General features: G+C 49.9%; 2 protein-coding genes across 2 annotated transcripts in view; one reads left to right on the top strand and one right to left on the bottom strand.

Moving 5' to 3' along the window:
• The window catches only part of ADAM17 (ADAM metallopeptidase domain 17), a 66,696-nt gene extending 52,120 nt beyond the window's left edge, over window positions 1–14,576 (top strand). Inside the window, exons 12-19 of the mRNA XM_004696019.2 lie at window positions 1,131–1,330; window positions 2,100–2,203; window positions 6,012–6,146; window positions 9,582–9,712; window positions 10,349–10,427; window positions 11,434–11,522; window positions 12,520–12,570; window positions 13,013–14,576. Coding sequence (XP_004696076.1) covers window positions 1,131–1,330; window positions 2,100–2,203; window positions 6,012–6,146; window positions 9,582–9,712; window positions 10,349–10,427; window positions 11,434–11,522; window positions 12,520–12,570; window positions 13,013–13,357 — 1,134 coding nt within the window. The 3' untranslated portion in view covers window positions 13,358–14,576. The remainder of the gene's footprint in view (window positions 1–1,130; window positions 1,331–2,099; window positions 2,204–6,011; window positions 6,147–9,581; window positions 9,713–10,348; window positions 10,428–11,433; window positions 11,523–12,519; window positions 12,571–13,012) is intronic.
• A 132-nt stretch (window positions 14,577–14,708) lies between these two features.
• Window positions 14,709–26,040, bottom strand: IAH1 (isoamyl acetate hydrolyzing esterase 1 (putative)). Its single transcript, XM_004696018.2, has 6 exons — window positions 25,960–26,040; window positions 24,649–24,701; window positions 22,020–22,168; window positions 20,055–20,216; window positions 16,481–16,599; window positions 14,709–15,021 (listed from the first exon to the last, which is right to left on the bottom strand). The coding sequence occupies exons 1-6, from the start codon at window positions 26,038–26,040 to the stop codon at window positions 14,839–14,841; spliced, it is 747 nt and encodes a 248-aa protein (XP_004696075.1). The 3' UTR covers window positions 14,709–14,838.
• Window positions 26,041–26,265: the final 225 nt, after the last annotated feature.

Here is a 26,265-nt window from a genome sequence, read left to right on the forward strand (position 1 = left end):
CTTTCTGCTTGAGCCTTGGTATCAGCTCATTTATTTCTTCTCCCTCCCTGCTCCCCGCTCCCTCACGAACCCTTGATAATTTATAAATTATTATTATTTTGTCATATCTTAACCCACTCCCTTCACCTGCTTTTCTGTTGTCCATCCCCCAGGGAGGAGGTTCTATGTAGATCCTTGTAATCGGTTCTCCCTTTCCACCCCACCTTCCCCCCACCCTCCTGGTATCGCCACTCAGCACTGGTCCTGAAGGGGTCTGTCCTGGATTCCCTTTCCTGTCTGTACCAGTGCACATCCTCTGGTCTAGCCAGATTTCTAAGATAGAATTGGGGTCATGATAGTGGGGGGCGGGGAGGAAGCATTTAGGGACTAGAGGAAAGTTGTGTTTCCTCATTGCTACACTGCATGCTGACTGGCTCGTCTCCTCCCTGCAACCCTTCTGTAAGCAGATGTCCAGTTGCCTACAGATGGGTCTTGGGTCCTCACTCTGCACTCACCCTCATTCCCAATGATTTGATTTTTTGTTCTGATGATGCCTGATAAGCTCAGATGTTTCATAGCGTTCTGCAAGGATGCTCATAGCAGTGTGAGGGGAGGAAGCCAGCAACAAGCTGTGGTCAGTGTGCAGAACTGTTCTGTGTAGAGCGGGGAGGGCCAGTGGGACCTCTCACTGTGACCCCAGCATGAGCCTGGAAGGCCACAGATGCCGAGTTCCGTCCGGCCGGACTGCGTGCCTCTTGATGGGATTGGCTGGGGTGTGGGGTATTAGTGTTTCTATAGTTTACATTCATGTGGAGAATTTTAGGCCTTTAAGCAAACTCACTTGGACGTGTCACTGGGAGGGACTGAGCAAAGAGGCAGAACCGCGGCTGAAAGGGTGGCTGAATGGGCGGCCTCCAACCCAGCAGGTGGGAGCAGGGCGCAGCCTGGGCAGTGCTGTGCCCCAGGTTGCTCGGTAGCAGCCACCACCATGTGTTCTCCCAGGGGGGTGACCCCGCCCTTGGGAGGTGCAGCCAGGCCCTCGCTTGGGATTCTTGCCATTGGGAGTGTGTCCCTAGCGCAGAAGAGTAAACATGCGGGCGTGGATGTTTATTATTTTGGGGCCTCTGTGGCCCCCCCTTTTTTTCTTTAAGATGTTTTCAAACTGCAGTAAGCAGTCAATCTTTAAGACCATTGAAAGTAAGGCCCAGGAGTGTTTTCAAGAGCGCAGCAACAAAGTGTGTGGGAACTCCAGGGTGGACGAAGGGGAGGAATGTGACCCTGGCATCATGTACCTGAACAACGACACTTGTTGCAACAACAACTGTACCTTGAAACCAGGTGTTCAGTGCAGGTAAGCAATACCGCTGCAGGGCCGACCCGCAGAGTGAGAAGGTGGGGCTCTGGGGCCAGGCAGAGGGGGCGTGTGCGGCTGGCTGTGCTCCTCTGCATTTGCGAACAGGAGCTGGGGGTGTTTCGGCACATACTCCGGAATCAATGTGCAGTGTTTGATTGATTCAGCCGTCCCACCAGTCAAAGCATCTTCTTAAAGGACGCAGATGTGCAAAGAGGGTGAATTAACAAGGGCATCCATTGCCTCATTCTTTTATAATAGCAAAAGGTCAGAAATACACAAGGTGACCGACTGCCTTGGAAGTTTATGAATGAGTTACTGTGAGTCCTTACAATAGATTAGTGCTCTAGCAAACCATTTCATGACCTAGGCTAAAGCAGGAGGAAACAGGTTAAAAATCTCTATATTTACATCGTTAAGTCAATTATAGACCAGTGACTGCCTTAGATGTAGAAGAGGGAAACTCTGGTTGGCGATGAACAGTTAGGGTGGAACTCTATATAATGCGTGTTAACAGAGATGGGAAGTAGGTAGACTATTTAACCATCGACTGTCTTACAGATCTATGTCTTTCTAACATCTTCCTGTATTAAACCAGTGGAAGCCCAGGATAGGTACCCAGACACTTAGCGATGGCCAGTCTGGACCCCTGTGTCCTCAATGGCCTTTCCAGATCCTCCTCTGTGATCTTAGGTCACTGGACCGTGACCTGAGTGTTGGTCGTGGGCTGTCTTTTGAGTCCATCTGTCCCGTGTGCTCTCCTCTGCAGTGACAGGAACAGCCCCTGCTGTAAGAACTGCCAGTTCGAGGCTGCCCAGAAGAAGTGCCAAGAGGCTATTAATGCTACCTGCAAAGGCGTGTCTTACTGCACAGGTGTGTATTGTCACGGGTGCTCCGGTGTGCGTGTCTGCAAAATAAGTTTCCGTCTGTTCCCGTAAAAGCAGCAGCCCTTAGGCAGCCTCGGGCACAGGTGGGGTCACCATACTTTCAGTCTCGGCCACACCGTTGCCATTGGTCTGTGCAGGAGCGCTTCATTTTATTTCCTTTCAGTTTTATTTTCATTCAGTCATTTCATATCACTTCTGTTCTTTTCCTCTTAGAAGTCCATTATAATATGTTTGAATATTTGTCCTGGTATGTGTATGTCCTTGAAAGGGAATCTTACTTGTTTTTTTAATGTACCAAAATTATATTCCACCGTAAGAATTCCAGCATATGACTCAGTTTGTCATACTGCAGTGTGTGTTGCTGTGATGCTGGCTGGAAGCTATGTCACTGGTATTTCGAAAACCAGCAGGGCCACCCACAGTGAACAGGTTTCTTCAGAGCATCCAGACTGGACGGTTTAGGAAGAAGGAACAGGCTGCCCACTTCTGAGCAATCAGCTCAGCCACTGACAACCTTCTGGAGAACCTCAAACCAGCACCCAAACCCTGTCGATAGCGGACGCTGAGTGAATTAAGCAGAGCACTGTCAGAGACAGTGCCAGCAGATGAGTCCCTCGGGTCAGAGGAAGAGCTGCCTTCTCAAAGTCGAGTCGACCATAACGGTGTGTGAAGTGCAGTGTGACGGTGTGTGAAGTGCAATGTAACTGTGAAGTGCAGTGTGACGGTGTGTGCAGTGCGGTGTGACGGTGTGTGCAGTGCGGTGTGACAGTGTGTGCAGTGCGGTGTGACGGTGTGTGCAGTGCGGTGTGACGGTGTGTGCAGTGCGGTGTGACGGTGTGTGCAGTGCGGTGTGACGGTGTGTGAAGTGCGGTGTGACGGTGTGTGCAGTGCGGTGTGCGAAGTGCGGTGTGACGGTGTGCAGTGCAGTGTGACGTGTGTGCAGTGCGGTGTGGCGGTGTGTGCAGTGCGGTGTGACGGTGTGCAGTGCGGTGTGATGGTGTGCGTGTGAGTAAAGCTTGTGGGGATGAGCCTCTGAGACCTGCATCTGCTGATGGGTCACCGCTCACGTGAGGAGCAACAGGTGCAACAGTCTACCGCCCATGAGAACTTGGAGTGAGCGAGCCGAACTAGACTGGGACTGGCATTTTGAATCAGAAAGTGGTTGACTGTGCTGGGAGAGACAGTCCAGAAGAATGGTTCATATTCCTCGTCAAAGAGGACAGCTCTAGGTCCATCTAGGTACAGTGCTGTCTGTAATAGGGTTATATCCGTCTGCATTCAAGGAAGTGTAATACAACTATCACTAAAATGTGTGCACCAACCACTAATCGTAGTGATGAAGAAATTGAATTCTGCCGTTATCTTCAATTTGACATCGATCAAACATGCACTCATGCATTGATAATTTTTGGTGATTAGAACTCAACAGTCGGAAACAACTAGGAAGGACAGTAGTTGCAAATTACGGACGTGGTGATAGAAACAAGGCTGGAGATGGCGGGACAGAATTTGGCGAGACTTAACAGCTTGTCATTGCAAATACCTTTTTCCAGCAACACAAACGCCGACTACATACGGACTTCTCCAGATGGAACACAGAAATCAGACGGACCACACCTGTGGGAAGAGACAATGGAGAAGCTCAGTTATCAGCAGCTAAAACCAAGCCACCAATTACTCATATGCAAGTTCAAAATAAAGCTGAAGAAAATTAAAATAAGTTTTATTTAAAAAAATGAGAGCTAAAATACAGCCTTGAGTATATTCCACCTGGGTTTCAAAAACACCTTCGGAACAGATTTGCCGCTCTGAACACTCCCCTTCACTGTCCGCAGTGTAATAGCCTTTCCTGTCACTAAGGATTTCTCATCGGTGCAGAAAATGGCGGTGAGGCGCCTACAGTGTGACTGGGGCTGGATGACAGGTTGATTGTTAAGCTCTGTGGGAGCGTAGCAGTCTAGCCAAAAATAACTGTAGCTGATGAAAGAGATAGCGAGCTACCTCTGCATAAGGAGCACGCTGTGTGCAGTAGGTCGTGATGCGGTGAGGAGCACATGACTACAGCGCTCAGGATACGTCAGAAGAGAAGGTCCCTGATGCAGCCTCTGAAGGGCCCAGCACTGGCCATCGGAGGATGGGAACCGGAGAAGTCCACGTGGAGGGAACTGCGTGCGTCCGCTTCCTGAGGTGCGGGAGGCCTGAGAGCAGTCCAGAAACGGAGAGGAGACCCTGGTGGCTGTCAGAGCCTGCGAGGTGACGGAGGAGAGAGAGGCCAGGCCAGACCGCATTTCCACGCTTTCATGAGGAGCTGCGTTTTATTCCAGGTGCATCAGGGTGCTATTTAAGGATTCCAACAGGGGGTCCAGACTTGTGCCAAGTGTGTGTGGGGAAGTGAACAAGGTATGTGGGTAAGTGTGGAGATTATTGAAGGAGCGATTGCCGTTGAAGGGTTCGCTCATAGCAATGACTGTGAACGGGAGTGGATGGACCCGACACAAGGGCATTTTGGGGTAGAGATGAAGGCTTACACACAGTTCAGACATGGGCTTGGGGGAGACGGGGACTGGGAGGGCCCCAGTTCAGAGCTGCGGTGGAAGATAGGGGGTGAGATTGAGCTGGGTCTCGGCGGAGCTGCCTGTGGCATCTCGGTCGCAGTGGCAGCTCCTGGTGGGTGTGGAGCTGGAGCTGAGGTTGCGTGGCTGCTGTGACGTGGAGCTGGTCAGCAGGTGGGAGGAGTGGATGAGATGACCAGGACACCAGAAGAATCGAGAAGGCCCTGAGCGAGCTGTCTGGGAGCTACAGCACTTTGAGAGTGGGGGCAGGAGGAGGGCCTCTGCAGAGGTGACCGGGAGGCAATCTGGGCAGTTGTCCCAGGGCCTGAGGGAGTGGTTCCCCTCACAGGGAGGGGCACGGTGTTCCATGCTGCGAAAAGTCAGGGAAGAGGAGGACAAAGTGGCCATTGGATGTGGAATAGAAACGTCCGAAACGAGCGATTCCGCTTGGATGCAGAAGAAAGCGTGCTGTCTGAGAGGCTGGGGCTTAGGGGAACCGGACTGGACGTCCTCTCACGCCCAGGGATGCATCCCAGACACAGTGTCGAGTGCAGAATCCACAGAGGAAAACCTGCTGTGTCCATCTCTCTGAAGGTCAGATAGGTCAAAACATGCGAATGAACTAACTATTGGGCATGCAGGCTGGCAAACTAGGCCAGTCCGTCTGACTTCTTCCTCCTGTAGCTGCATGCTGAAGATGCGCTTTGTCTGCCACTGTGATGAGAGGCAGCGCGGTGAGCCTGCATCACCTGGAAATGACAGACTTCATGCTCAGTGCTTGTGCCCTGTCTGTAGCTGCCTTGTCAGCCACCAGCGAGGTGGGCAGTGTGACAGGGCCTGGCTGTGCCTTGTGGTCTGTGCAGTGCCTGCCCCCCCTCGCTTGACAGCTGAGGACAGGGAGGAGCACAGAGTTCAACATTGTTCAAGTACAGGTACATTGTTTCATTGATAAAACCACACTCCCTCTGTGAGGTCGGTTCCAGCTCACTGCCGCTCTGGTGGGCTTGAACTTGTGACCCTACTGCGATGCTTAACCCGTGCCTGCTCCCAGGGTTCCCTCTGCCAGTAGCAAGGTGGAAGTGGAGATGGAGGGACGCGTGGGGCATGTAGGAGGGCAGGGCCGGCCGGCTGATGGAGGTGGTGAGCCTTCTGGCTGATGTGGAGGCTGTCACTTCTGTGAGCAGTGCCTGTGCCCTCTCCTCCTGGAGGGCGTGCCACTCAGCATGCCGTGTGCGCTTCCAGGTAACAGCAGCGAGTGCCCCCCTCCTGGGAACGCCGACGACGACACGGTGTGCTTAGATCTCGGGAGGTGCAAAGACGGCCAGTGCGTGCCCTTCTGTGAGCGGGAGCAGCAGCTGGAGTCCTGCGCGTGTAACGGTGAGCCCGTGAGCCCTCTCCCCCGTCCGGAGAACATGCCACTCCCTGCCCAGCACTGCAGCTGGCTGCTGGTCCAGACCCCGAACACCAAGGTCAGGATAGTGTGTGGGCACAGCCGGCTCTGGATTCCGCTCCTGCCAGCCCCTGCGTCTGAAAGGGAACTGGGAGGGGTAGGGTAGGAAGGCAGGCTGCTGTGGGTGGGAGCCTGTGTCGTCCCCTCTCCACCTGGTCAACCCTGGAAAGCAGCCGTAGCTGCGGTGTCCCGCTGGCTGTGAACAGTGATGCTCCTGCAGGGATTCAGCCAACAAGCCGATTCGATTCTGGCATCTGCCCGCACACAGCTCCTATCACAATCCGGACATACGTCCATTGTATGTCAAGCACATTTGTGCCCTCATCATTCTCAAAACATTTGCTTTCTACTTGAGCCCTTGGTATCAGTTCATTTTGTCCCCTCTGTCCCCGCTCCCCCTCCTTCCTGAACCCTTGATAATTTATAAATTATTATTTTGTCATAGCTTACACTGTCTGGCGTCTCCCTTCACTCACTTTTCTGTTGTCCATCCCCCAGGGAGGAGGTTCTATGTAGATCTTGTAATCGGTTCCCCCTTTCTACCCCACCTTCCCTCTACCCTCCCGGTATCACCACTGGTCCTGAAGGGATCACTTGCCCTGGATTTCCTGTTTCCAGTTCCCATCTGTACCAGTGTACATGCTCTGGTCTAGCCGGATTTGTAAGGTAGAATTTGGATCATGATAGTGGCGGCGGGGAGGAAGCATTTGGGAACTAGAGGAAAGTTGTGTTTCATCGTTGCTGCCCTGCACCGACTGGCTCTGCTCCTCCCGACCCTCGACCCTCTGCAAGCGGATGAAAGACTTCCTTCTTTACCAGCAGGGTCGGCTTCTCCCCTGTGGTCTCAGCTTGAAAGCACCCAGCTGCCCTCTTAGACAGTGTCTTTGTTTCCACTCCCTTTGAGGGTCCTGAGGTCCTCAGATTTCCTAACAGTGCCGTTGATGTTTGGCTTTGGGTCTGAGGTGGGCTCAGGGAACAGTCGGAACTGGCAAAATCCTGAGCTTTCCACCGCAACCACGCAGCGTCCCAGGTAACCAGAGCTCAGCCTCTCAGCAACTGTACAAAAACAGTAAACGGAGATGAGCATCTATGTGATGACGTACCTGCGTGACCCGCTGAGCAGCAAGAGGCATGGGCTTCCTGCAGAGTACATACCAGTGCCTATTTCAGAAGACGGAACGCTGGCAACAGAATTTTTTTAAAGATTGTTTTATTGGGGCTCAAGTAGAAAGAAAATGTTTTGGAAATGTTAATGGCAACATGTGTACAAGTGTACAATTGTGTAATGTATTGTCATAAGATTTGTAAGAGCCCCAATAAAATCATTTTATTGGGGACTGTTACAAAATTCTGTACATCAATTGTATCAAGCATATTTGTACATTTGTTGCCATCATCATTTTCTAAACTTTTACTATTTGAGCCATTGGTATAAGACCCTCATTTTTCCTTCCTTCTCTCCTCCCAACCTTGTGACCCCTTGATAAATGTTACGTTATTTTTCATATCGTACACCAACCACGGTCTCTCTTCCTCCACGGTTTCTGTTGTCCCCTGGAAGGGGGGGGGAGGGTTAGGCGTCGATTATTGTGATTGGTTCTTCCTCCTCCCCTCCTCTCCCAGTATCGCTACTCCCATTTCTGTTGCTGCAGGGCTTATCCTATCAGTACCCGTGTACATGCTCCGGTCTAGCCAGAACTGAACGGCAGGACTGGGGTCATGATAGTGGGGGGTGAGGACGCCTGAAAGTACCAGAGGATCAGTGTGTGTCTCATCAGTGCTATATTGCACCCTTGTTGATTCATCCCTCCCTTGTGACCCTTCTGGGAGGGGATGTTCCATGTCTACAGACGGGCTTGGGTTCTCTGCTCCAACTCCCCTCGTTCTCAACAGTGTGGTTTTTTTTTTTTGGTCTTCTGGTGCCTGTTGCCTGATTCCATCAACACTTCGTGGTGTTGTGTGTTTCTCCCATGTGGGCTTGTTGCTTCTGAGCAAGATGGCTGCTTGTTTAACTTCAAGTCTTTAAGACCTCAGACACTGTATCTTTTGATAGCTGGGCACCATCAGCTTTCTTCACATTTACTTGTGCACCCCATTTTGTCTTTATCGATCGTGTTGGGAAGGTGAGCATCACAGAATGCCAGGTTGTGTTGAGGAAGGGCTTGAGCAGAGGCCCCAAAGCCATCCACTTCCTTGATGTGTTGCCGTATAAATATATGTACCTAGGTCAGTACCTCTATTTTTATGAATTCATGTGTTTACATATGGACACACTTATGTTTATACTTCTATCCATAGCTTTGTTTCCTAGGTCTTTCCTCTGTTTCCTCTTACCTTCCGCCTGTCCCACCATCATGCTCACTCTTCTTCTGCTGCAACAATTTTGTTTTTCTTTTATTAAAGATGTGTCTAAGGCTTGGTTCTTTCGAGCAGCAAAACTAAGGAAGCTTATATATGTCTCCACATGAAAACCACACTCAAAGCCATTGAGTCCATGACCTCGTAGGACAGACTAGAGCTGCCTCCTGGTGTTTCTGAGGCTGTAACTCTTACAGCAGTAAAGCGCTCAGTCTTTCTCCCTGTTTATACATGGCTTCTAAAAGTTAATTGGAAATGGAATTGAAAGGTCATGGAGTTTTTCCACAGACTTTTTCTTTATTGTTGTGAATTGGGTGACAGTTTATAGAGCAGATCACTAGTTTTACATTCAACAACTGCAGACAAGCCGACACAGCCTTTGCCACCACACATTGTCCCACGTGTGTGTGTCCTAGCTCATTTCTCATGCTCCCAAATTGGTGTGACACAACCTTCTCTTGGATCACGTGGTTCCTCCTGCCCCTGCACCACACTGCCAGTAGATTTGGGCATTGTGACCAATGACCTGTATGCCCAAATGGCTCCTTGAATGCCCAGCTGTTCTGTTTGGGTCTCCAAGTGCTGCCCGAGGCTGGTCTTGATGGAGAATCTGAAGTTCCAGCTCCTGGGCAGTCAGTCCCTCAGCTCTGCACTGGGTACTGTCACAATGGCATCCGCTTCTACTGGGCACCAGCTTTTCCCACTGAGAAGCCCAGGGTTTAGATCAGTCGTGTGCCACCTTTCGGAAAAGCATTATGCAGGATTTGAAGTATTGATCATTTGGCTTTTAAGAGAAGCTTCCAATTTCTAAAAAGAAAGGAGTGTTTCTGGCGTGTGGCTAACTGGCCCCACAGCTCTGAGAGCTTCAGGGTATAAACTGGGGTCTGTCCCAGAGGGAGAGACGCAGCCAGTGCCAGCTTCTGAATTAACAGGGAGTGATGTCGTCTTCCTCTTCTGGGGGCAGAGGGGAGGACCTTACTATCGACACACCTTCTGTTTCCTAGAAACGGACCACTCGTGCAAGGTGTGCTGCCGGGACCCCTCTGGCCGCTGCGTGCCCTACGAGGACGCGGAGCAGAACAACCTCTACTTGCGGAAGGGGAAGCCCTGCACGGTGGGCTTTTGTGACATGAATGTAAGTTATTTATTATGGTGCAGCCTTGGCTGCACGTTTTTAAGTTATAAATCTTTGATTTTACTGGTGGGAGAAAGCAAACCTGATAATGCTCCCATGTGTGTCTCACTCCGTCTGTTGTTGAAGCGAGTATGCAGGAGCAGGCCATCCCTGGGAAGGGCTCCCCCGCTGCAGGCGCTGGGTCTGCTGTCTGCAGGGCACGGGGCCCAAGACGGGCGGACTCAGCAGGTCCTCCTGGCAAGGCCGTTTCGGGCAGTGGGCCCACTCTCGCTGCGAGCACAGCCGTCACATGGTCAGGAGTGCCGCTGTTCCGGTTGAGGTTCTGGAACAGGTGCACCCGACCTCCCTCTGGCAGGCCCCTTTGTGAGCCACGGCTCCTCGGGCGTCCCTGCTGGACCGGCTTTGCCTTTCCTCCGTTTTCCTTGAGCTTGTCTCATGGCCGTGGTAAACGCGTGTCAAAGTCAATGGACAAGGGCTGCTGGCAGTACATCCTGCTTTCTTGGGCACCTGGTCTAAGTGATGACCCAGTGTCAAAGGCGGAGCATAAATGTTTGTTCTGCGTACAGCCTCTTCCACAAAGCCGTGCTGCTGCGAATGCACTGTAGTCAGGCGGGGCTCCCTGTGTTCTTTCCTTAGGGCAAATGTGAGAAACGCGTACAGGATGTGATCGAGCGGTTCTGGGATTTCATTGACCAGCTCAGCATCAATACTTTTGGTAGGTGATTTCCCGGGGTCCATTTTCACTTAGAATTGAGCCCACTCCTATGATGACCTTAGCAAAGTGTGGAGCCAGAGTGAGGTGTTCGAATCCTGGAACAGAAGAGCAACTGCTTTTGTTATAGAACCACCTTGATGGCTAAGGCAACACGCCTCCTTCCAGACCTCCCTGTGCTGGTTGCACGCACACGCCCAGCTGCTCTCTGGTAAACAAATGCACACGTGAAGGCATGTGCATGGCTTGTCTGCTACATAACAAGTCTGAGTGCTGCAGAGGCGTTTAAAGTTGGTCTTTAAGATTTTTGCTGTCGGACAGTGTAAGACATGACAAAATAATAATTTTTAAGTTATCAAGGGTGCCTGAGGGCAGGGAGGGGACAAAATCTGCTGATACCAAGGGCTCAAGTAGAAAGCAAATGTTTTGAGAATGATGTGGGCAACAAATGTACAAATGTGATTGACACACAATGGATGTATGAATGGATTGTGATGAGAATAAAAAGATTTTGGCAGAAGCAAGGATATGTCCTCTGGAGTGCACAGTTTAGAGTTCAGGAACAAAACTATGCAGGTAACCAGAACCTTGTTTCTCCCCTGGTCCCCTTGCAGGGGATGAACAGAAATGTTAGGGGAGAGACTGTTGGTGTAAGATAAGAAAATAATTTATTAAGTTATCACGAGGGATGGGAGGGAGGGGAAAAAGCTGATCCTAAGGGCTCAAGTAGAAAGAAAATTTCTGTTTTGTAAGAGGTTGATGGCAACATATATACAGATATGCTTGATATATGGACTGTAAGATGACCTTTGGAAAAAAGAGAAGCTGTCTCCTGAAGCAGTCATCGGTAGTAATGCATCAGGTGTGAGACAGGGGTCCCGACACCCTTCTCAGTGCTGGGTAGAGAGCATCATTTAGCCCAGTACATGCGTGCCACAAAACACGGTCAGGTGTCATACCTGTATGTTTGCCAGTTTCCTGACCAAGATGCCCTCTGCATGGTCTACAGGGAAGTTCTTAGCGGACAACATCGTGGGGTCCGTGCTGGTTTTCTCCCTCATCTTCTGGATTCCCTTCAGCATTCTGGTCCACTGTGTGGTAAGTCATTACAAATTATAATCAACAGCTCCAAAAAGATAATTGTTTCCAATGATAATTTTGTGTGACATCGTAGGAATACATCTTGAAAAGCTTAACCAGTCATCTTCCAAAAAAGATGACAAACAGAAACCACTAATTTTCATGGTATTTTATCTTAACTTTGGAGGAATTTCGTATTTCTAAGACTCAGACGGTTTACCTGACTTTAGTCACAGGCCTGCGATGAGGAAGGCGTCTAAACAAGGGCATTTTCAGGCTGCCTGTGGTGGGACAGTAACCGTGCTGCGGCACCAGCACTCCACAGGCGTTGCCCGAGACTTTTGGCGCTGCTGTGCAGGTACTCAGCTCTCTCAACTCTTGTGCTAAGTGAGCAACAGCTACGAGCAGACTGAGGAGCTGCAACAATTTTCTTGAAAGTCCAGTAGCTTCCTTCGAAGGGGACGGAGGACACCCATCTCAAGAAGGCTCAACCCGCTGCAGTGGAATCTGCTCTTGGGGACCGTGAGGCAGGCTACTCAGAGCAGCTGGTTTCGAGCCTCAGGCTTGCCCTCCCTCCCTTTCACCTGTTCAGCCTCAGCGTGGAGCAGGGCTGAGATCCATGGGACACAGGAACTCGAGGCCCAGTGCTCCAACTGACGCTGGCTGAGAAGAGGCCGTGGTGTCCTGGGGCAGGGAGCTCAGTGCTGAGCAAGCCTGAGTCCAGCTGCCCCTTTAATTGGTGAACTCAGAAACTGGTACCCTGATCTGATGACTCAACAGGAAATGCCTTTATGCTGAGTGCAGTGGGAGAGAAATTTTGAACAAATAGCATTTATACCACTGCCCGTTTGAGCTGAATGCCAACCTTTTCGTGCTTGACATTTTCATTCCGTATTGAACCTGCCACCCCTTTCTACAGCTCAGGTTCTAATTTTAGATTGGGAGTAGCCTGTAAGAAATGAGCGCTTATTGATGGATTCTGTGTGGGAATGACCTGCTGTCCCGTTTTTTCTAGGATAAGAAATTGGATAAGCAGTATGAGTCTCTGTCCCTGTTTCACCCCAGTGTAAGTATGCTGCCTCCGCTCAAAGACAATGCCAGCTGCAGGAGCCCAAGGGCTGCAGCAGAACGTTCGCTCCTTTGTTGGTGGTGAGACCAGCTGCCGCAGGAGGGTGACAGTAACCCACCGCAGCAGTCGTGAGGCTGCAGAATCAAGGCCTCTTCTCCTCCCTACTCACAGCCAGAGCCAGTGCGGAGTTTGTTTCCAGATCTTTTCTTAATGATAGTGGCAGGCTTGCAGTTACCTGTGAAGACCTTTTGAATGATTCAAACACAGTCAAGTGACAGGATACCAAAACTACCTTGAGTCACATCTTGGGCAGCTTGGGCACTCAGCACGAGGGAGGGAGCGCGGTGCAGACAAGTGTGGAAGCACGTGATGGGGGGCAAGGTTGAGCTCAGCTGTGATACACCTTCTCTGGTACCAGCAAAGCCTTTGTCTTTTCCAGAACGTTGAAATGCTCAGCAGCATGGATTCTGCATCGGTCCGCATTATTAGACCATTCCCTGCACCCCCGACTCCCTGCCGCCTCCAGCCCCTGCCGCCCACCCCGGTGATGCTTCCAGTGCCAGTGGCTCCGAAACTGGACCACCAGAGGATGGACACCATCCAGGAAGACCCCAGCACTGACTCGAACATAGACGGGGATGCCTTTGAGGACCCGTTCCCAAACAGCACGGCCGCCAAATCCTTTGAAGACCTGACCGAGCGCCCGGTCACGAGGAGCGAGAAGGCCTCCTCCTTCAAGCTGCAGCGGCAGAACCGCGTGGACAGCAAGGAGACCGAGTGCTAGTGGGGCCGCGCACAGCGGAGCTGCAGGGGACAGACAGGAGTGACTGACGGATGCTAGTCACGTGTCTGGCCGCCTCCCTTTTACAGAGAGAAGGCGAATCTAGCTTATTTTGAGCCTTTCAGGTTTTAGTTTTTTGATCTTTAAAATGTCTTTCAACCTGTGGTACAAAAGTAGGATACACAGCTGGATTAGATTGAATATTTACATTTTTGTAAATTATAACTTTTTATATTGGTAACAGCACTGATTAAGGGATGATTTTCTTTTTATACACTGTAATGATCCGCTGAATATGAGGTATTTAGCAGTTATTTTTGGAAAACTGGAACACAGTATTTATTTTTCATTGCCTTCAAGACAAAGGAGCTAGGTCAAACCTAATATCTCCACAATATGGCTTCTATTTCTAGGTCCCACTCTGCTGTAGCAGCAGGGAAAGTAGGTATCATTTGGGTTATTGTGTCTCTGTAATTCTGTTACTATCTTCTGGAATTAAAACCATCTAGCTTACAGTTAGGGTTATAAATAATACTAGCCAATTTGAATTTTAAAGAATCTGGCTAATTTGCTGGGTATTTTTTTCCTGTATTTCAGTATCATGTCTCCCTAATACTGGGGCTGTGCTCTTTAAAAAAATTCATGAGCTCCTTCAAAGATGGAAGGAATTTGGTTGCCTGTTTTCAAACCATAGTGGACGTGAGGGAGTGAATTATTTCTCACCACGGGAACGGGGCTGCTCTCTGCCAAGGGACGCCATGGCCTTCCATACGCTCTCCCTAGCGCATTTGCATTCATGGCTTTTTGTTTCAGGGCTTCCAGACTGGGCCACCTGCATTTTCTCTGTGAAGGATAAAAGTCACCAGAGATTGAGTTGTGATTTCCATAATATTATAGATAAAAGCTTTTTAAAAATCATATTGAAATGTGCTCAGCAGCCAACACATTTGAACTGAGTAACTTAGGAACTCTTGAGGGCAATGAACCAGACCTGTGACAGATCCTGGTCCGGCCCCTCCCCAAGGCCATGTTACTCCGATCCTTGTTACACTAATACTTGAACCTGTACCTTAAGGTATTTGCTATCTTTGAACTAAAAACAGTACTCTTATCTTTTAGTTACACTTTTGGAAATTTGATACAAGGTGAGTAGGGTGTGGGTGTGTATGTATGAAAACTGTTCCCAGCAGAATTTTTTATAAAATTGTCTTTTTTAAAAACAGAATTGTCTTTACCTTTTTTGCTATTTATAGAATTGGCCAGCTGTGCAGGTACATCTTATAGGGGTAACATTGATGATCCCTGCATCGATAAATCAATACTTAAAATGATGAAAACACAATGTACCCAGATATAAAGTTTCCCTGGAAAAAAAGGTCCTACTGCTTTTATTAATACTGGTGGCAAATACAGAGTCAGGAGGGAAAAGTGCTTTGTGCTTGGTCCTCTGGGCTGCCATCCTAACCTGCCAGTTCTGGGACCGACTAGTGGTCCCCGCCTCCCAGCAGACTCAGTTCAGGATTTGCTTCCGTTACATCTCGCCAGTAAGGAAGCAGCAAGGGCAGGGGAGAGAGCTGCTTCTCCAACAGAGGCCACAAGTGCGACAAGAGAAATTCATTCCCCTTAGGTGACAAGTGTAGTCCATCTGATAAGTAGGAAGAGAAATCCTGTAAGGACAGAGAACAGGTGTTCGGTTTTCTCTTTCTATATCGGTGCACAGTTCTCCCACCCGTGTTCCAGCCTGCACGTCAATGGTCCTGCCAGCTGTGGAGCATCTCTGCTACTTTCTTTCCCTCAAGGCCTTGAACTCACTCTCATCGAACGTTTGCCCAGAGACGTGTCAGGTGCCCGTGGTAAGCTTTAGTAGAGACATACTGCTCCCTCTCACAGCTCCCGTGCTCATAAACCATGTACCCATGTCTGCGCTCGTTGTCACTCCACGCCAGCTTTTCCGCTGAAAGCAGCTTCACGAGCAAGTACAGCTGTTAGTCTAACAAAGATGAAGGCGCTGGTGTTAACATCTCGAGTCCGTCTCCTGTTCCTTGTGTGGATGTCACATGAATGAAAAGAGCCCTACCATCGACCATAGAAGCACAGCTGCTGGGATGTGAAGCAGCCAGTCTCCCCAGCGCAATCCTCACATTTTAGAGGCGGGCGGGCTACTGACTCCAATCTGATTGGAGTTGGGGTTGTTCAATTAGGCACATGGCTTTTCTAGATGTGGAATTCAGATTCGAATAGCACTCCCTGTGCCTTACTTAGATGAGAATTACTCAATTACATGGGCTAAGGAAGACCCGAGTTCTAGATTCTTCATGCTACACAGAAGGACCTGTGTGGGATTAGCGTTATAATTTGCAGCTTGTTTCCAAACCAACTTGTATGGAACCTTAGCACAAAAGGAAAGCTCAACTCTGCATGTGATCTTGTGCTGCTGCGGCCTTGACTGACCTAGGCCTGCCTGCACCACGGTTTGCTCCATGTGAGGGGACAGTGCCTGAGGACAAAGGTGAGGGGGTGGAGTCAGAATCAGTGTCAGGACTCCACTGGTTCTTTAAAACTTGGTCTTATCTAAAGTAATTGGAACTACATCTCTTCAAGACTCTAAATTTCCTTACCCAGGAGCTCTAGTGACACTGTGGGAAGTGCTGGGTTGCTAACTGTGAAGCTGGCCTTTGAACCTCCCACTACTCAGCAGGAGAAAGGAAGCAACCTGCTTCCATAAAGATACACAGCCTCAGAAAGCCCAGAACAGTTCCACTCGGTCTATAGGGTTGATATTAACTGGAATGAAGGGCAATGAGTTTAATAGCATATTCATTGTTTTGTCTATTAAAGAGTTTGAACTCTCCCCTACTCCATATAAAAATTTTTATCTGGATGCTCTTAAGTATTAAGGACCATTTTTTGCCTATTTAATTCACTACCTGATAATTCCAAAATGTAAAAGCTGTTCCCACAGGATGTCAACTGCTGAAAGAACCAAATACGGAACTGGGTTTGGGAGCAGCCCTACAGGGAGAGGGAGTGTGTGTGTGTGGGAAAGCCCTGCCTAAACAGTCATTCTAGGAAAAGCCGCACAAACCGAGGGTCCTGCTCGCCCTCTGCCTGAGCAGCTCAGTGTACCCGGTTGTCCTGCATCAGGGTCCACAGGTCAAGAACACCAGTCCCGCAGTCTCGCGCGGCTTGTAAACAGGCTTTGGCATATTCACCAGTAACCAAGTTTAGGCGATTTAATTTGCAACCTGTTGAGGAGAGAGAAAACCCAGGTGAATGGGTGGACCCTGGCACTGGTCAGTGCATAAGACAGCTCCCCACCTGGAGCCGACACTGATCCCACCCTCACAGGTTGCTGACAAATGGGAGTTTCAAGTTTGTGGAAAAGGGGGGGTGGGATTTTTCCACAAAAGTTTTGAAGCCCTCACGGGTGCTAGTGAATCTTAGGGTGCAGTGGTTGGAGCTGAGCCTTCTGAGCACCCTGTGGCACAAGCCTGAGGCGGTAGGGGGGGTCACATCGTAGGGCATTCAGTCTGGGCTGCTGTATGTGGGGCTGGTGGCTGGCAAGGGACATGCTGGAAGGAATGGTGATCAGATCATGGGAGTGGACTAGGCTGAGAACTTCAAATTCCTGTTGGTAATGGGCAGCTGCTGCCCACAAGGTGAAATCGGAGGCCGGGCTTGTGCTGTGCTTTTTTGTGGGCGATCTCTAGGAAACAGCTCTTGCCATCTCGCCGTGCTTCACCTACACGACTTGTCAGGGACCCAGCCCCACGATCTGTGCAGAGTGGCCCAGCACCCTCAACTGAAGGTTGGGAGGAGCACTGCTTTGATGTCTGCGACTGCCGCAGCGCAGTGTGTGAAGCCTTTTTCTTCTCTGGTGGTAACTGTTGAGTCAAGGAGCATGGGAACAAAGATCCAACTTGGGCACTTAGCACAGGGTGTCTGAAGCCTGCTGGGAGCATGAGCATGATGCCTGCACCATTGCGGGGGCGGGGCGGGGCAGGGGCGCAGGGGAAGGAGAGCTGAAGGCAGGCAGAATGGTGGGGCGCTGCTCCCTGGGTACCACCTGGGGGCAGTGGGAAGAGGGCCTGGAGAAATGTGACCTTCAAGAGGAGAGAGTCTGGCTTCAGCAGCTGAGGACAAGGGGAGGGGTAAGGAAGACTGCCTGAGACGACGCACTGCGGGTCTGAGGGGGAAACAAGGAACTCCTCCTCTACTTTGATTCCTATGTAGTGAAATTCACCTAGATTAGCGTTCTCTCAACATCTTTAGGAAACCCTTCTCCCCACCTGCTTTTGCTGAGCTATTACCTTTTTATACTGGATTAGATTCAATGCCCCTGTTGGGGCTCAGAACACACCAGTCACTAAGCCCTAAGAAAGTGGGGAGCCAAGGATTCGACTGTTTCCTGGGCCAGATGGAACCTCACGGTCTCCATGTGTCTGTCCTGGTGCAGTGATCAGACTTTTCCACTGCCAGTGAGCACACGGCTCCGAGAGTGGAACTGCCTGGTAGGCCATCTGCTCCTTGAGAGGAGGCCTGCTGCAATAATGCTGAGCCCTGTGCAACGTAACTGCTGGGCAGGGCAGTCAGGTCACCTGGCCGTGAGTCACGACTGCATGAACTCCAGCAAGCTGACTGTCTAAGACTCTCCCATCTATTAAAAGGAGCATGCATAAGAAACTCCAAGGGAGTTCAAAGTACTAGAGTGCTTCTTAAAAGGAGCCTGAAAATCTACCAAAAAATAGCTAACATTGAGTCAGGTATACTGTGAGAAACAGCTGCCCTGTGATGCACAAAGCTATCCAATTTATCCTAGAATAATTTCCCTGTGAGGTCTGGCTGCTTTTTATGCAGAGTTCCTTATAGGACTGTTTGAACCAAACCAAAACCAAGTTCATTGCCAATGAGGGTTTCAAAACCTCTAACTCTTCACGGGAGTAGACAGCCCTGTCTTTCTCTCAGAGCAGCTGGTGGTTTCAAACTGCAGACCTGGTGGTTAGCAGCCCAACCCTTAACCACTACGCCACCAGGACTCCTATTGTTTAAGCTGTTCAAGTACAAATCCCTTTGGTACATCCAAGAAGTTAATGGACATAGTGAAATGTATACTGTTTTTCCTTTTCCTGATGCTGACTGGAGACAAACTAAAATAAACTTATAGACCCATAAGAGTTGTTCTTGTGGTACAGTGATTAAGTGCTCAGCTGCCAGCCAAGAGGTTGAAAGTTCAACTCCCTCAGCTGTTTCCTGGAAGAAAGCTGTGGCAGCCTGTTTCCACAAAGTTTGACATTCTTCCTGTGGGGCCACAGTGAACAGGAAGTGGCTGAAGACAGTGGGCTGGGCTGGGTTAGGAGGAGCCCTGCTGCTGAAATCAGTGGCACCCACAGTGGTCCTGGGGAAGACACGGGGCAGTCTGTAGGTCAGGAGCTCACCAACGGACCTTTTCCTGATGGGTCTGAGCAAGAGAAGGGAGAGACGCTGACAGGACCCAGTGGCGAGTGCTTGTTAAAGAAACTCATGGTGATTGCCCCTCTGGCTGGGTAAGAAAGGAGCCTCTCTGAGAAGCAGGAGGAGGGAACAGCACCTCAGCAAGAGCCAGGAGTGACGCGGTCCTCTGCATGCTGAGATTCCCATGCACTAGACCTCTTGGATCCACAAGAAAGCTGTGACAACAGAGTGACAGCTGTGCCAGCAGCAGCAGAACCAGGGGCCAGAGCAGAGGACTTCACAACCCACAAAGCAGAGAGAGCTGTGCTTTGGGGCAGAAGGCTGGCTTGTGGAGTAGGGGTCTCTGGGTACTTAAGTCAGGGACCCGAGTGTACTGGCTCACTGCTGGCGTTGATTCTTTTGGGTGGAGGCTGACTGGAGTGGGGTGCCTCTGGATACCCCTCCTGGGAAACTGAAGTTGTGGACCTGTGGAACTGCAGCCGGGGGACTCCAGCTGAGGCTTACAGCAGAGTGGCATGCCTTTGGGGCATTCGCTGGCAGCCCTAGAGAAATTCTGGAACATCTCCTGACCGAACAACTCTGTCCCGAGCATTCCCCCTGAACGTGTAACCTGTTACCTTCCACAGTAAATCCCATCACCATAAGCCGTCTGTATGGCCACTGCAGTGAACTGTAAGCTGGATGAGAAGCAGAGAGCGCTGTGGGAGACAGGGCAGCTCTCATAAAGATTTCTGCCTAGACAATCTTCAGGGTCGGGTCTACCCTGTTCTCCGGATCACCTGCCCGTTATATGTGGTGGCTGCTGTGCACTGCGGTGCCGAAAGCCACACCACAAGTAGGTCAAGTACCAGCAGTCGCCCATGGCTAATAAGGTTTGAGAACTTCCAAGCTCAGGAGAAAAGTCTGGTGATCCACTTCCAACATTATCCTATGGATCACCTGTGAAAAAGGAAGACCGGAAGAAAGATGTGAGAGCAGACAGCAGGTCAATCAGACTGCCAAAGACACACGAACCTTGGAAGAGACAAGACCACAAGGAAGGCGGGAGGGACTCTGACCGTTCACTCTGGCTAGGAGACCAACCAAAGCAAGGGGCACCTTCAATCAGATGGACCAGCAGGACTGCCCCAGTGATCACAGGTGGCGCACACACCTACCTCAGCCAGCAGGGGCACCATCGGGACTGCGTGGCTGGCTGGGAACCACGCATTCACAACCAAGTTTGAGGAGATGGTGGTCTGCATGCTACCTTGTAGGATGCACTCCTTTTCCCACGCCGTCTCACAAAGCGGCGGCGGTGTGATGAGGATCACTCTCTTCTCCGGGATGTCCACAGACTTCAGGTACTGCACCATGCTCTTGAGATTGTCCAGGTACTCCTCCAGCGGGATGTGTTGCTTAGGATTCTCATCTGTTCAAGAGGAGCACGAGCACTTCAGCCCAATGACAACAGTTACAATCAAAACTCTGTTCCACATGTGGGTGGCGGTTCATGAGGTTCCGGGGAAGGACGTCTGTCACCCAGACAGGAAAGGGGGGAAGGACATCTGTCGCCCAGACAGGAAAGGGGGGAAGGATGTCTGTCGCCCAGTGCTGGGTGAAACTTCAGAGACCCTGCCTTCTCTCGGGGCATGTTGGGAATTCGTCAGGGGATTTGTACAGAAGCTAAGCAGCCTCGATGTGGATCAAGAATATCCACAGTCAAACCCTGGAACCTTTAAACTGGAAAAATAATTGATCGTAATACCTGAGTTTCCACACTGGTGACATTAGGAGAAAGCGGGAAAACCAATCAGTGAAGGGTGTAAAGCATTAAGGGCAGGGTTCTGGCTATGAAATAAGCACTCAGTCGGCCACTGTCAACAATGACTACAGCTCAGTAGCTTCACCCTTCAGTATGAGAGGGCTCTGCTAATAACTAATTCATACACCCATTCTCAGACACAGCCAAGATTCTTTGCAATTGTAATTAGTAGCTGTCCCTTCTTGTACCTTGGGCTGCAAGCCTCACCTAAAAAGTCCCCCACCACATGCCCCCCCTCCCCTTGCTCATTACTATTGCGCATTATCATCTAGGGGGTTGGATATTCATGTAAAACAAAAATCACTCAGATGGTCTAAGTGCAGTCTGTTGTAACTTGAATATGTGGTAAGTTGGGGACTACTTGTACTCCTAATGCACTGCAGCGTGCATGGATCTAGCAAACATCCCAAGTATGAGCTGCAGAGTACGAAAGTATGACAGTGTGTTAGACAGGGTTCTCTAGAGAGATAAAACCAAATTGCTGATAATTTAATATATTTATTTATAAAGATAATTAGATATATAACAAGGAATGAACTGTTAAATCATATACAGTTAAATATATAATACAAGAAAGAAACAGTTAAATTATAAAGCACTACAAGTGGCTCAATTCAATTCACTGCCGTGAGAGACTTGTGAGAGAGGCCTTCCAGTCCAGTCTGCTGCCAGATGTTCCTCTATTTATAGAGAGAGCTAGGCTACGTCAGCACAGCAGCCAATCAGAAGGCAGGTCACCAACTGCCAGTCCCCAGCTCCAGCGATGTCTTAAAGGGACCTCAACTTACAGTGACACAGTCCACAGGCTAGGGGTCCCACAGGTAGTGTAGCCTTTAAATTGAGGCACAGGACAAGCAAGGCAGCCGCACACTGGTCCGATGATCAAAGAGCGAGAGACAAGAAAGGTGAGACTCACCAAGGCATTTATCTCTCTGCCCTTCAGTCAATCCCACCTGTGTTTATCGGCCAGGCTGGCACAATAAACTATCTCAGACAGTTTAGATCAGTGGTTTTTTTAAACCTTCCTCATGCCGTGACCCTTTCATACAGGTCCTCATGTTGTGGTGACCCCCCCAATCATAAAATTATTTTCGTTGCTACTTCATCACTGTAATTTTGCTACTGTAATGAATCGGGCGACCCCTGTGAAAAGGTCGTTTGACTCCCAACAGGGTCGAGACCCACAGGTTGAGAACCGCTGGTTTAGATGGACCAACCAAGCGCATGGAGAAATGAGTCCAAAATCAAATCTACCAACATCAACCCAGAAGAAATAGAGGAAAATCAGGGAATTGGCTTATAAGTTTTGCAAAACTTACCTATTTGAAGATAAATGTGCTGTTTTAACTGCTTATTTTAAGGTAAAAATAATTAGAAATGAGCTAGAAAAAAAACCAAAAATGCCCTTACCTTTTAAAGCACTGTCATTGGCACCAAAGAAAATCGTAACTGCTACAGGGCGGTCCAGACCGCTCCCATTCCCAATGATTCTCGGGAGAATGATTTTGGCCCATCTGGTATTGTAGCCTGAAAACCCACGATTCAGAACATCACACTTTCTGAAATGAAATTGTAAAAGTTGTGGGGAGAGAGCAATGATCGGTTTCATGGAGCTGACCTTTGATGTTGGTCCACAACCCAGGTCCAGCCCAAGGCTGCACTCTGATCCCTGCTCTCACGTTCATTGCCACTGAGTGGAGACTGGCTCAGGGACCCGACAAGACAGACGAGAACTGCCCGTCGGTTTCTGAGACTATACGTCTTCACAGGAGTCGAAAGCCTCTTTCCCTCCGAGCAGCTGGTAGTCCTGAACCACTGCCCTCATGGTAAACAGCCCAGGATGTACCCCCGTGCGATGAGGGCAAGGAGATGCTCGGGCACCCTATTTTCCCCCACCGAAGGAGTTCATAGGAGAGATGCCACGATTCAGTCTGCAGACTGTCATGCACAGGACAGTTTAAAAAGTGGAATTTATGACAAACTAGTCTGAGCAAATGTCTGATATAGAAAGTCATTATATAAGCTGGAATTCAAGATACTACACACACAAAACTAAATGTTCACACTAAATACACAGAATATTCTCAAGTTTTAAATTGTTTCAGTTCAATAGCTTTTATATATTGTTTCAGTTAAGAGGCATTTCTCTCCCTTCTTCTTAAACATACTGGTTGGACTCAGAGTACAGTCAGAGAACCAGGCTGCCCTGGCGTGTGTGAACCGTGTGACTGTGGGCATGTTACTTAGCTCCTTACATGTCAAACGAAGATAAAAGCTCCAAAGCAGACAACAGTCAAAAACAGCGGCACATGATTAAGTGCTTGGCTGTTAACTGAAAGGTCAGCAGTTTGAATCCACCAGCTGCTCTATGGGATAACAACCGGGCAGTCTGCTGCCATAGATTATACCCTTAAAAGCTCCATGGGGCAGTTCTACCTTGCCCTGGAGGGTTGCTATTAATTGAAATCAACTTGAAGGCAAAAAGTTTAATACATTAGCTACATTAGAAGTGCTTGGTTATGAACTTTTTATTGTGCATTCAGTATAGGCTTTATAGAGCCATGTTTTACATTCAACAATTCAAAATTTTGTCTCATCTTATTGATGTATCCCACTTTCCCATTTCCATTCTCCTTTTCAAAGCCTTCTCGACTTTGTCCCTGGGCTCATGCTGATAGAAAATCACTCTGGTAAAACTATATGGTCCAGGGTTTGCTTCAGAGTAAGTGACAGCAAGGGGATGGAAGAGATGGACACATGGGTCCTATATACTATAATCTATGCTCTCATGAAGATTTTTGAAGTTGTCTACAATTACTTTAAAAACATCTGTGTTCATTTTTACATAAGATGGAGCTTTAAGAAGTTTGCAGAAAATTCCCACTGTCTTTCAGTTCCATTTTTCAATCAAGTTTTTGAAAGGCCATGATTGATTTTGGTTTGGGCAGGTCTGCATTCAAATTTAGCTTGTTATTTCTTCTCTGTAGCACCCCAGAACTGCTTCAATGTAGTTTAGCAGCTAGGCCTTGTATTGGGTTCTAAGTGGGGCTGCTAACCACAAGGTAAGAAGTTTGAAAACACCTGCTGTTGAAGCCGAAAGAGGAGGCTTCCATACACAATTACTCCCGAGAACGCACAGGGCACAGTCTAATTCGTTCTGCAGGGTCGCAATGACTTGGAATCGACTGGATGTCGGCGAGCTTGAGCTTGGAGTAAGACACCTGCACTGAGACCAGCTGCTTGACTTTGAACAAGCGATTTAAGCTCTACTGACCTTTATCTGTCCAATGGGAATTCTGATACCTTGTTCACAGGTTAAGAATTTCAAAAACCAAACTCACTGCCATCAAGTCAAGGCCGACTCACGGGGAGCCCCTGCGAGTTTGAGACTCTGTTTATGGGAGCAGAAGGCCCAGTCCTTCTAAGAGCTGCTTGGTGGTTTCGAACTGTTGGGACTATGCAGATTGCAGCCCAACACGTAACCACTACACCACCAGGGCGCCTTAAATAAGGATTAGAAATAGCAACTACAATATGCTTCAAAGAAGACTTCAAAAGATTATGCTGGAGATGCTAGGGTACCAACGCTGACTGCCAGGTGGGTGATTCCAGAGAGCAGGAGGCAGGAGACTGCGCGGGCCGCTCTAAGGTTAACAGCTTTGTTTTTAAGGTAACGGCTTTTAAGTCTTGGGAACAACATGGAAAAGTTCAGCCCTAAGTAAAATCCTTATTGAGTGGTCATATTTAAGAATCCAATCCCTAATACCGTAAGATGACATGACAGGATGAGTCCTTATCTTACACTGAACCATCGGTTTAGTCACAGTGGCACTAAAGGAACAAAGGACAACAGCTTTGTCTCACAGTAAAAACTAGCTGGTGCCCAGACCTCAGTCCTTGATTAGGGAGCTACTATCTGTTTTACTATTAAATTTACTATTTCACCTGTCTTTATAATCCACCCTCTTTCCCCCTAAGATACAATTACACTATCGGCAGACACTCAAGTATCAGTCTAGAATCTAGAAACGTTTCTCACCTGACCAGCTTGTCAGCCAGTGAAGCGCCCCATCCACCTTGCTGAAAAGCAAACTGAAGAAAAGCCCGTTACTACTTATCAATGGAATGAAAACATTTTAGTGAACGGAATTTTAAAGCTGCAACTCTCCTTTGGTTTTCTCTGCACTTCCATAGCCGTCCGCATTGGACTTGCTCATACCATTTTTCTTCCGTATAAACTGCATTTGAACTATTCGTTTACATTTTATCCAGATCGAAACCATTCCATGAGGTTCGGATCGGTTTTAAAGTCGGTGGCAGTGGTTAAACGCCTGACTGCTAACGGAAAGGCTGGTGCTTCTCACCCATGAGCCGCTGAGGGGATAAAGAGGCAGCCTGTGTCCCCCGCCACGTGTGGGCGCCTCTGGTTCGTGGTCTGGATGGCAGACATGCAGATCTGCTTCTGAAGGGTCGCAACCCGGAGCACCTAAGGGAACACTCTTCCTTGCACAAGTCGGAAATGGCTCGATGGCAGCTAACAACATGTTGGAGTCATTAGCTAGAAAAAGGTTCTGGGAAACCCATGTACAAGAGCCAAACGTCCACTGCGTTCGGTTAGGAACGAAGACCACGCTAATCCTTGTCCACACGCACCGCCATCCAGTCAATTCGGACCCTGCCCCGGCGCGTTTGAGACGGACCCGACGAGAAGGGCTGCGGAGGCTTCGAACTGCCGACCTCAAGGACCGCTGCCCACGCCTGCCCTCTCGGCCGCCAGGGCTCTTCAGTGGCTCGCAGGCCAAAGACCGAGGGAGTACACTGGTTTAGTTCCAGAACTCAACTCACGCGGGATGCGGAAAGCCTTTACTGCTGCAGCTGCCTAAAACTAGGGATAGCCGCTTACGGCACACCCAAACTGCTCTGCAAAGTCACACCTAAATATAAAGGAAACCCGGAAATAACTTCTAAAATAGATGTCCCTTTCTTGAGTTAGATATATATATAATTCCCTAATTTTTTTTCTTACATGTGAGCCGAGTTGACCTCGGATAAGACGGCGTTCTCTTCGACTGTATTTATGGGAGCACTTTACTTTCGGATCAACCACTCCTTGCCCCACCGCCCGCGGCGCCCAGGTGGGGGGCTTTCCTGCCCGGCGCTCCCCAGCGCCCACGGGCCCTCCCCCGGCGCAGACGCGGAGCGGGGCACTGGGGACCGGGGGCCGGGGCTCCCGCCTCCCGCGCGCGACCAAGTGGGGAGACGGGCGCAGCGCGAGCCGAGGGGCGGGCCGGGCGAGGGCCCGCGGGGAGCGGCGGTGCCAGGCCAGTCCGGGAAGCCGGAGTGGCGGTACCTGGGTGATGGAGTCCCCGAAGAGCAACACGCGCGGCCACAACAGGGAGCCCCGAGAGCCGGCCGCCTCGGAGAGCGCCATGACGCCGGCGCGGGAGCGCGCCCAGGGCACAGGCCGGATATCCGGGCGGGCGGGGCGCCTGCGCAGTGCGCGCCCTCCGGCTGCTTCCTCCGCGGCCCGCTCTTCAGTGGGCCGGGTCTCCGCGAGCCTGCAGGCGGAGAAGGCCGGGTCGGCTTCTGACGCTGTCAGCGTCCTCCGGGAGGCTGGCGGCTCAAACTGCTGACCTTGTGGTTAGCATCCCCACAC

The sequence above is a fragment of the Echinops telfairi genome, unplaced genomic scaffold (genome assembly GCF_000313985.2).
Source record: "Echinops telfairi isolate 266 unplaced genomic scaffold, ASM31398v2 ScPeMD7_9;HRSCAF=40, whole genome shotgun sequence".
Classification (NCBI taxonomy): Eukaryota; Metazoa; Chordata; class Mammalia; order Afrosoricida; family Tenrecidae; genus Echinops; species Echinops telfairi.